The following is an 11961-nucleotide window of genomic DNA, read 5'->3' as shown; positions in this document are numbered from 1 at the left end:
AAACCCCAAAATTTTACTAGTCAGGCTATTTGTAGGCTAGACTACAGCTGATTTGCTTCAGCACTAAGGTCATCATCAGTTTAAAAAAAATTTGACCAATTTGTCTGGATGCGTTTGTGAACACAAATTCTAACAAAATGATGCATCTGGACTGAAATAATCGCATACTGTACAGAATGCACTCAAAATGTGTTGAAAATGCAATTGATCATTGCAGATATAGTAGTTTATAGGGATTCAATCAGACTACATGTAGTTCATTACAATTAGCACTAGTCCTGCTGTAAAATTACTATTCATGGGCATCAGACTAGTGCTTAAAGTCACAGCTATGGCAGGCTGTTTTGTCAATTAAAATACAATACTTAAGGTCAAATCTTTTTTGATGAAAACAGTAGGTTGAGTTGTTGAAACAATACAGTGATATACAACATGTTTGCGTATCAATATTTGATACTCTGCTGAAAATTGATATGTATCGCTGTATCGGTATATTGATTTATTGATCCAGCCCTAATGCATGGACATCCTAGTATCATAATAAAGGACATTAAAATGTAACAGCAGGCTACTGTACATAATATCAGAGACATATCCATTATGGTTATTTAATTATTTCTGGTAATTATGGTATTTTATATATATTATTCCTTGTTTTTTACCTATCAAATGAATAGTTATTTTATAAATTTAAAGTAGAACTATTGTTGTGAAAATCCGGAAATTTCGCACCGGTGTCTGATCCTAATATTAATCCTATAATTGGCATTTGCCCAATTCAATATGGCAGCCATTATTATAACCTGTTTGGTGTTTCTTCAAGGATCTATTTTTCTTGTAAGTAAATCAATGCCCGATTTCAAGACAGTATTTACTATTTAGCCACACCCCTTCCGGACAATGAACAAGTACATGTACAATATATTCTACCCAATTCTATGTCTGCATGAGCAAATGATGCACACTTTTGATTCACAGCCTGGCAATTTAATGAAAATGTAGATTATACATCAAATTGCACTTGATTCTGCATGCAGGCTTCATCAAAAATATATTAGAGTACCAACACTCGTGAACTAAAAGTTAAGCTAACTTTGCAAATAAAAGACGGGGAGAGTCAAAGCTTGTGACAAACAGGTAAAAATATATAGTCATGTTTAAAGGCAAATATCGCAGAATCAAGAAGGTTAATTTTGATGCCATGGAAGGTTTTTGCAAAATTTCAACAAATTTGATGAATTGTGAATTAGGTGGTCCCAGCCCCCCAGGGGCCTGAGTGGTGTGGCCAAAAGGGGTCAACTAGTAGACTAAAACTTCAGAAAACTTCTCAAATTCCAGAAATTTTAGAATTAAATACTCTTCATAGATAAAAAAAGTCTCAATGTCCTTTACAAAATTTGTGAATTATATGACCCTGGGGTCTCGCGTTTCCCCCTGGTGAGGGGATCAAGTTAACTATAGTTTATATTGGGAAAGCACATTTTTGAGCATTATTTGGTCATTTGTAATAGCTAAAAGGACATAAGTCAAATGTTGTCTGAATTATCAGAATGAATAGCCATATTAACAATTTTTTCCATGACTGATCCCCAGGGGCCTGAGGGGTGGGGCCAAAAGGAGTCCAATAGGCTAAACTTCAAAAATCTTCTTCTGAAATTCCAGAAATGGTAGAATCAAATATATTTTAAAGTCAATTCATAAAGTCACTGACTGATTTCAAGGGCCTGATAGACCAATATATACATGTTTATATATCTAAATCTTTGTTTCATTCTGTATCAGAACTCCTGTGACCGCTAAGGCCCATGGGCCTGTTGTTTCAATAAAATTGATTTATAAACCACCTTATTTGAATCATTTCTTAATACACTTCATTAGTACATTTTTATCTCCCCTCTCAGAGAGAGGGAGGCTTATGAAATCACTCCAGCGTCGGCGTTGGAAATCCCAGGTTAAGGTTTTGGTGTAAGTGTCGAAAAAACTTATCTGTCACTACTGAAATTGATTTCTTCAAGAATTTTGGATTATAATTGTTGTAATGGGTGTGGAAATCATTTTATTGAGCCAAATGCTGGATATCAGAATTTTAAGAGGCCCAATGGGCCGAAATAGCCAGTTTAAGGTTTTGGAGTTAGTGTTTAACAATAATTTATGATTATAAATCACTGAAAGGGGGAAACTGCTGAATTTTAAGAATTTCAAGAGGCCCAATGGACTGAAAAGTTAAGTTATATGTGAATGACATTGTTATATTTTACAATACTTGTAAATTACATACAAGGAACCTGTTTTAAGACAACAAAATTCCAGAAGCAAGCTTTGCTGTTCTCAAACAGCCCTAATTGTCATGTTGGAGATCTTTCCACAATTTTAAAAACAAATTTACTATTGTATTATAATAGTAGTCTCAACCTATCCAAAGCCAAAGGGCTGTTGAGCAGAAGTCATGGCCCAGTCTCTACGTTCTTCATCAATAGTTCCTTAACAGATAACTTGAGTGATCTTGGATTTTAACTTACAGAGTTATTGCCCTTTGTAATAATATATTATTTTACCTTGTGAACATAATAACTAGAATAATGTTGACAAAGTTTGGTGGATTTGTTATTGAAAATCATTAAAGACAGTAATTACTGGAAAATCACTGTTATTCTGCAAATAAAAATTAATTGACCTGGAAACATATAAAAAAGTTGATTAGTTAAATAATAATATGATAAAATATGAACATCTCATGAAACTTTGTATTGAGCTATCAATTAAAGCACATTAAGATACAGTACTTAACTTCTATTTAAGCTATTGTCCTTTTCTTGCATGCCAGTTCTAATGTTATCATTTATCAAATGACTATTAAGGCCCTTGTTTTTTTCAGATTATTACCACTATGGAAGACCTTTTGAAGAAAATAGGGTTGCAAAGTCTGCTGTCAAACTTTGACAGGGAAAGAGTGGACATAAATACAGCCAAGAAATTATCTGACACAGAGCTTGCACGGTTAGGAATCGTAACGATAGGAGAGAGGCATAGGTTTCGAATACATCTTGAAACCTATCAAGAAAATGATCAGCATGGCGTCGTCTCTCCATCAGCCAGAAACCTTGTGCAGGAAATTACTGATGAAAGAACACGGCTATTTTCATCATATGGAAACAGACAGAGTAGGTCTCGGTCAAGACGGGGTACTAGTAGGAACAAAAGGACTGATAGAACATTTTCACGAAATTTTTTGTGTTTAGCCTCTAAAAACCAAGAAAAAATACCAACACCAAAAGAAAAGGAAGTCCTATCAAGTGCAGGACTAGGAATCAAAAGAATAAAACTTTCAAAATTTGATACCCCAAATGATATCCTAGAGAAATTATCATCAGATATTTTGGAGAGAAATGCCCAAATCTCTGGATTTCCAAAATTGCAGAATGCCGGTGGCTTTGAACTGTTGAGAGCAACCCAAACATGCCGGAATTTGGAACTTATTCATTCAGCTTGGTCAGGAGAGAACCTTCAGAGTCACACAAATCCACAGTCAACAATTTATATTAGACCTATTCAACATGACTTGAACTGTGATCCAATTGCTAGTGCTGAAGAAATGGAAGAGGTAAAAAGTAAATGTAATTTATGTAAAAAAAGTTATCCAATAAAAACTTTGAGACAACATGTTGAGTCCTGTGAAGGATTGTATAGGACAAATCAAGGATCAGAAGAAATATCTGGTAATCATGAGCCTATCCTAGAATCAAATCAACGTAACTCTTCATCGCCAGGTTTACCAAATCATCAAGATACATCGCTGTCTCGTCCATCATTTCATCCTGATGAGGATACACCAATGCCAAATCAACACAACTCTTCATCAGTTTTGCCAAACCGTCAAGATATATTGCTGTCTCGTCCATCATTTCATCCTGATGAGGATACACCAGTGCCAAATCAACACAACTCTTCATCAGTTTTGCCAAACCGTCAAGATACATCGCTGTCTCGTCCATCGCTGTCTCGTCCATCATTTCATCCTGATGAGGATACACCAGTGCCAAATCAACACAACTCTTCATCAGTTTTGCCAAACCGTCAAGATACATTGCTGTCTCGTCCATCATTTCATCCTGATGAGGATACACCAGTGCCAAATCACCACAACTCTTCATCAGTTTTGCCAAACCGTCAAGATACATTGCTGTCTCGTCCATCATTTCATCCTGATGAGGATACACCAGTGCCAAATCAACACAACTCTTCATCAGTTTTGCCAAACCGTCAAGATACATCGCTGTCTCGTCCATCATTTCATCCTGATGAGGATACACCAGTGCCAAATCAACACAACTCTTCATCAGTTTTGCCAAACCGTCAAGATACATTGCTGTCTCGTCCATCATTTCATCCTGATGAGGATACACCAGTGCCAAATCAACACAACTCTTCATCAGTTTTGCCAAACCGTCAAGATACATCGCTGTCTCGTCCATCGCTGTCTCGTCCATCATTTCATCCTGATGAGGATACACCAATGCCAAATCCTGTTAACGCATCTTCTTTTGTACCACAAGAAGCTGTTAGTAGTATTGTCAACAATATTTCAGAATTGTGCCAGAAAGAAAATCTTTCAAACCCGGTTGAAATCTTAAGGGTATTTCAATCCAAAATTGTCACTGGCAGACCATTGGAAATAAAAAATGAAGCTGAGATTATTGAAGGAAGTACAAATTTCATACTTATTGATAGAAAGAACCCCTGGGAAACCACAAAACCAGAAATATCCGCTATAGAGGATCTCAGGGATACATTGGAAGTACAATTTTATGACGAGGTATATGCTATGTTCCTTATAATTAAAGCAGTGTCCTTGGACCATTTTATCTGCTTATTTGTGAATGACTTAATCTCTATGTTGAAAATAATGCAATTTGAAACTTTGATTTATCCTTGATTAAAATCTGATTTTATCAGGTCAGAACAGCATCTACATAGATATACTCTTCAACAAATTTACATAATTGATAAATGTATTATATTTTCAATATCTCTCCTTTATGCTAGGTATACACATGTTGCATGTTTAAACAATGCAAGCATTATACAATAATTATTTCTGTATCGGCGCAGTGAAACAGAGGTGCAGGATCAGTTTTTCTCTTTAAGTATGTACCAGTAAATGTTTGCTAGATCTTTGTCAGTGCTCTATATATAGCTGAGTTATAGCGGCTTTACTATGTCACGGATTTTCATTAGGCTTCAAACAGATCTAGATGTCAAGGAAAAAAATATCTTGGACAAGTTCAAATTTCAGAGTTGTTGGATCAAGGTCAAGATGCCTGTTGCTTTTATTTCTTAATGGATTTGGAAAAAAAGAAAGACAATGAAAGGGGCTCAGATTTGTAATGGTTTCTGGCTATTTCTCCTCAATGCAATAGTCGTGTGTCACAGTTCTTGTTGAGAAAGATAGATGAATACTGTAGTTTAATGTCAAATGACTATTCAATGAATGTTTTATGACCACCAAACAGCATTTTTCGATGGAAAGGAAAATGATATCAATTTAAACACATGCAATTTGTTTTATGTTTTCTTCAGACTGCTCTTGACTTTGGGGGACCAAGGAAAGAATTTTTCCGGATAATTTTACGTGAAATCAAAGACATCTACTTCGATAAAGGACTTCGCCATCTTCTTTGGGAAGATTATGAAGTTGTTGGAAAGATATTTGGTAAGTATTTTATTATTATTTCTTAGTAACAAGGTCAATATACACAGGTTATTGTAGAAATATTTTCCCTCCTGAGTCAATTTCAATGAGAACTCACAGCAATGTAGGGGACTATGTAAAGATATTTCAAACAAACCAGGCACCTCTGAATAGAGGAGGGGGGGTATTAGTCAGCCATCGGCTTACAGTTCTGGTTGTTTTCAATTGTAAGGACAAATATTTATTAAATACATTCACTTTTACTTCAGCATTAAGTGTACTCCAAAATGGAAGCATCCCAACTTTTATGTCACAAGATGTCCAATCAGAACTGTTTGGAGAGAACCCAGTGAGCCCATGCATTGCCAGTCTCCGATCTGGCCTCGACGCTCTTGGAGTTTATCAGGTTTGCTGATTTATTGACACTTTTTGAAGGCTTTACATACATTAATATGGTTTACAAATATTATCATGAAGAATCATTTTATGCTACATACATTTTTAGGTCACCTGAGATGAAGTCTCAAGTGACCTATTCTAATCGCCTTTTGTCCATCGTCTCTGTCGTCCATAGTATGGCGATAAATGATTTACATTTTCGACGTCTTCTCCAAAACTTCTGAACCAAATTTGTTAAAATTTTGCAGAAACCTTCCATAGCCAAAGGTCAACCAAAAATGTGAATTATATGGTCCCCCGCCCCCCAAGGGCCTGAGGGGTGGGGCCAAAAGGGGTCAAATAGGCTAAAACTCCAAAAATCTTCTTCTGAAATTCCAGAAATGGTAGAATCAAATATTCTTCATAGAAACATATTTATGAGCATTATTTGCTCAATTTTCATAGGAAATGAGTCAAATATATTAGAATTATTAGCCTGATCGAGATAGTATTTTAATATCATATCCATATTGGTCCAGGCCAACCCCTAGTGGCCACAGGGTGGGGCCAAAATGGATTAAAATGGCTAAAATTTCTAAAGTCTCCTTCTGAATTCACAGATTTGATGGAACCAAATACTCTTCATAGATAAGAAGGTCTTTTTTAAGGCCCTTTAAAAAAATTGTGAATTTCATGGCCCTGGTATGTCAGATTTCCCCCTGAGTAGGGAGTCAAATCTATTATAGTTTATATTGGAAAAAACACATTTATGAGCATTATTTGCTTAATTTTCATAGGAAATGAGTCAAACTTGGTTACAATTATTACCCTACAATAGCATTTTAGCATCATATCCATATTGGTCCTGGCCGACCCCCAGGGGCAGATTGGCAGGGCCAAATTGGGTCAAAATGACTAAAATTAAAAAAAAAAACTCTTTAGAATTGGAAACAATTGGAACCAGATTGAAAAGTCAAAGTTATAAAATCATTAACTGATTTCAAGAGCCTGATGGGCCAATATATAGTGTTTATATGTCTTTGTTTCATTCTGTATCTGAACTCAGGTGACCGCTAAGGCCCATGGGCATCTTGTTAGGTCATCTGACCTAAAGCATCCAAATGAGCTAAAGTCATCATGCTTCCTACGCTGCCTTGTTCCATCTGTAAACTTTTCATTCAAATGATTTGTCAATAATAATGGCTTAGTGTACTGATATATTGGGCCTGTAGCATACTGGGATGAAGTGCTACCAAGTTTGATCAAACAACTTTCTTTCAAGGTCACAGGTTAAATGTGAAAGTTCTTAAGAAAATAAATGCTAAAAGTACTGAGATATATATTTTATTTGTCGCATGCTGCAAGAATTCGAAGCACTTTTAAGTTTCTTTACTTGAAAAATATGACACTGTTTCAAGGTCATGCATATAGTCAAATATATATATCATGAACTAACAACTTCTACTAATTAAATGTACATGATGTATTAGTTAAAGCCACATTATACGTAACTATCAACAAAAAATCAAGATTGATTTGACCCAGATATTGTTAGTATTTTTAGATGTAGCTAAAATTACCATTGGTACAGCAGTTGTTGAAAGTCGATACTTGAAGTTGTAAACGTGCCTTTAGTTTAAACTGGTCGCCATAGAAGTTATGATTACTGCCGAACGGAAGTCAGAAAGTTCATTACCCATTCTCGGAAGAGTTCGGACAGACGTTACGTAGTTACGGTAGCTATATAGTCACATGACCTTCTCGGCAACGACTTTGGAATGTCTGCTAATTTTGGCTTGATTTTCTAAATGGGACCCACCTAGCTAACGATGTTCAATATTTATTTTATTTTTATCAAAAGTTTCTGAATCGTTATCACTCGTCTTGACTTCGATTAAGTCCTGTCTCTGCATGATTTACAACAGGTGGTTTTTTTTTCAACATTCTTCTAAATCATGAAAAATAAGACAGATACAGATTTTGGGACTTTAAGTGAAAAAATATTTGTATTTTACTTGAACATTTTTTCTTCAGGCTCTAATGTATATTTCTACTACATTTGTATGTTGTTTCTACTAATAGTCAGATGACTGTGAAGGCCCTTTGGCCTCTTAAAAATTGTTATGCCTAATGTGTGTTCATAATTCCTTTCTTTGCATTTTGATACAGTGTAAAGGCTTGACCATTATTGTCTGTCCATATATAAAATTTGTTAACTCTTGGCCTTGGGGAAAAATGGTTATAGCACAATAACAGTCAAATGTGTGATGACCATTTTGTATCATGTCAATGGAATTGAAATTTTCCTGAAAACTGTAAACTTCTCTTAAGTTGTACCTGTGGCAATTGGCTCAAACTTGACTGATATGAAATCTTATTGTTTTCACTATATATACAATAAATACTTGTAGGTGCACTTGGGCTAAGTTTTTGTTTGAAGGTGTGGATTTCAGTTTCTATGATGTTACTTGAGATTAATTGAGTTTTAACTTGTTTAATGTCACCTCTTCTTTTCTCTTATATTTCTACAGCTTTGCAAAAAAGTTCCAGCTTTCCAATTCTTGTTTCAACCAACAACCAATAAAATGACATACAGAATGTTGACCACATTGCTAAAGCCACAATTTTCTGAAGATGGAAGCAACAGTAAAGAAATGGAAAAGAAAGTATATGCAGCATTCCTGCGATATTTGAGAGAAGTCGCCAGTAAGCAACCTTAATAACTTTACTACAGTCTAGGTAAAAATTGCAGTCTGTCTGCAATATCCAATGAACCAGAGACCCTGTGTTGTCCTCATCTCTAAAAATAATTTAATCCTATTTCAAATGATCCAAAACTTTTGACAGGATATATTTGGTTGAATACCGGTATGTGTTTATAATTCAATTTTGCTTGTTACGAGCATTTTCATTAGCTTAAAAATTTACTTTATCAGCCCATAAAGGAAAAAATAGACAAAAGATTCCCAAAATAAATTTTGAGTATTGAAGAGATTATCTTTAGTAAATCGAATTATAAGGATTAATTTGAATTAAAAAAAATTATGTTATGGAGATATAACACAAAAATCTGAGTGTACTCTCATCATAAACCGCGGTTTTAAATATTTAGAGTACACTCAGATTTTTGTGTTATATCTCCATTACATAAAAACTCTATTCAAGTTAATCCTTAAATATAATAATTAACATGTAATATTCAGTAAATATTATAATGGGATTATGGATAATGTCATTGATCTTCAATATTAGTCATTAGACTTTAACTGGTCAAGGTATGGGTTGTTTTCTATTCTAGTGCCTAATATTCTTAATATTTTATAGGTGGCAGAAGAAGATGTGTTACTCTGGGGAAAGTGCTACAATTCACAACATCATCAGAGGAGGAGCCTGTTCTTGGTTTTGAACTTCATCCTTCCATTGTTTTTCATGGTGTTGACGAATCCTTCATCCCCACAGCTAATACATGCATCAATGTGATGAGGATGCCAAGACCAACTGTTCATATGCAGCTCCCAGAAGAAGCTAAATTATTTGAGTTATATGACTATGCATTTTCAAACACATTTTATGGACTGCAGTGATTTTATAGCTGTCATAGTGCCATTTTTCTTAACCTAAACCAAACTGGCATAGCTCAACATGTATATAGCTGGATCAAATAGAGGGCATCTTGTAATACTTCAGTTCACCTGAACTTCCAACATTTAGTCCACTTGTTACAAGTAACCTTTTAGCCTATGCTGGAACCCAGATGTGTTGGGATCTTTCCCCAAAATATTAAGTTGGTTAACAGTACAAAGAAAAACAAAATAGTGTAGACATATTTAGTTTGTATCCCCACGTTTACCGAAACAAGGGATCTTACTTTAGGTCTGTCTTTCTCTTTGTCTGTTTCCATATACAAACTCTCGCAAATAATAACGGATCTTCTCGAAAGTTTTTAACATAGTAAAATATTTCAGGGCCTTGGCTGAGTTAAGGCCCATTGATTAACAGAACATGGGGAGTGCTATCTTAATTTGTATAAATGAGTCTGGTTCAGCCTTTTGGGACATACGGGTGGGACCTACAATTGGAACTTTTTAAAGATGAATTTATGCACATTTTCACTGATGAAACATTTAGTTATGATAAAATGAAGTAAAGTTGGTCAGAATTAAACATGAAATCAACTGACCAAAGGTCAAGGTCTTTGGACAAAAGGTACCTGTTTTTAATACTGATGAATTATTTTCCACGCTTCAAGTATTTAAAATCAGATGATGGTTTATCGTTTGGGCATGAGGAGTCCGTGAACCTATAAGTCAAAGGTAATCAGTCTACCTATCTCACGCTTCAAGTATTTAAAATCAGATGATGGTTTATCGTTTAGGCATGAGGAGTCCGTGAACCTATAAGTCAAAGGTAATCAGTCTAGCTATCTCACTGAAAAATTAAATATCAAATTTTGTGATTGTTTCCTAATCATGTTTTTTTTTTTTTTTTTTTTTTTTTTGTAATTGTATTATTTTTCCAAAGTGTCATTTCATCAATACAGTAAATAAATACATATTAATTACACGCAATCAAACATACTTCCCCACCAACATTATCAATTCTGTAATTACCGGTATTACTAATTCAATTTACTCACTGTGACATTCTCTCACTCAATCATACTGGGTTTAGGATAAAAACAAAAATAGAAAAAAAGACCAGAGAAGACATGTTTTTAAAATAGTTTGAAAAATACTTAGGGGGAATAAAAAGGAAAGAAAAAAATATATAAAGAGTTGTATTTATGTATACAGTACATGTATGTATTCAGAGGACAAGAATATATATACTACTATATTCTGCAAGGTGTTGTATTGTGCCAATAGTAGATGACCGTTAAGGCCCTTTCAAAATATTTTTAAGATTGCCGCTGCACCTGATTGTTCGAAAATTAAATTGCTCGTAGAAGTCAAACTACTGGTCAGATTTGACAGAAATTTGCTTTAATGAGTAGATTAGATCTGATTCTAATGGTACATTGACTTTTCAATATTGAGATAGGCTTCAGTATATTATTTGCATTTTGTTTTTTAATAAAAGATTATCATATTCGACCCAATAAGCGCCCATGTCCCTATAAGCGCCCCTCCCCCTTTTTGAGGCCTCAATTTCAATTGCCCATGCATAAATAAGGACCAAAATTACATAAAACGATATAGATTTGCAATAATTTCGACTTATTAGCACCTTTTCATTTTTATCAATTTATTAAGCGCCCTGGGCGCTTATTTGGTCAAATACGGTATTTCAAATGGTTTTTAGCACACCATCATCAAATGGTGGGCTATTCAAAGCACGTACCTTTGGTCCGTCCGTCCGTTAACAATTCTTGTTACCGCTATTTCTCAGAAAGTAAAGAGATCTTTCTCAAATTTCATATATAGGTTCCCCTGGGGCCCTAATTGTGCATATTGCATTAATGGACGGATCGGTCAACAAGATGGCCGCCAGGCAGCCATCTTCTTGGATTTTGATAGTTAAAGTATGTTTTTGCAATTTCTCATAAAGTACTGAAGTGATCTTCCTTAAATTTCATATGTAGGTTCCCCTAGGGCCCCTAGTTTTGCATATGGCGTTTGGTAATTGATCGGTCAACAAGATAGCTGACCGGCTGCCATCTTTGATTTTGCTAGTTTAATTTGCTATTTGTCAGAAAGTACTGAAGGGATATATCTCAAGTTCCATATGTAGGTTTATAGACCGAAGGGTTATAAAGTAAACTAATCAGAATTTCTTTCTGTGTACATTAAAATAATGTTTTTAAATGATAATTGAAAACAGATCTGTGGTAAAGGCAATATAACTTATAAGGCTGCCGTCATTTGTGCATGGTTTTACCTAAATGTATGTGCAAC

The 11961-nt window shown here is 34.8% G+C and overlaps 1 protein-coding gene across 1 annotated transcript; it reads left to right on the top strand.

Annotated features, from left to right (window-relative positions):
* Positions 1 to 641: 641 nt before the first annotated feature.
* Positions 642 to 10596, top strand: LOC138311973 (uncharacterized). The gene is made up of 6 exons (XM_069253085.1): positions 642 to 837; positions 2876 to 4813; positions 5578 to 5710; positions 5959 to 6095; positions 8599 to 8773; positions 9392 to 10596. Exons 1-6 carry the CDS (start codon positions 784 to 786, stop codon positions 9649 to 9651), a joined length of 2697 nt encoding a protein of 898 aa, XP_069109186.1. The 5' UTR covers positions 642 to 783; the 3' UTR covers positions 9652 to 10596.
* The last annotated feature ends 1365 nt before the right edge of the window (positions 10597 to 11961 follow it).

This window comes from Argopecten irradians, unplaced genomic scaffold, assembly GCF_041381155.1.
Source record: "Argopecten irradians isolate NY unplaced genomic scaffold, Ai_NY scaffold_0168, whole genome shotgun sequence".
Lineage (NCBI taxonomy): Eukaryota > Metazoa > Mollusca > Bivalvia > Pectinida > Pectinidae > Argopecten > Argopecten irradians.
This window is presented reverse-complemented; position numbering and strand designations above follow the sequence as displayed.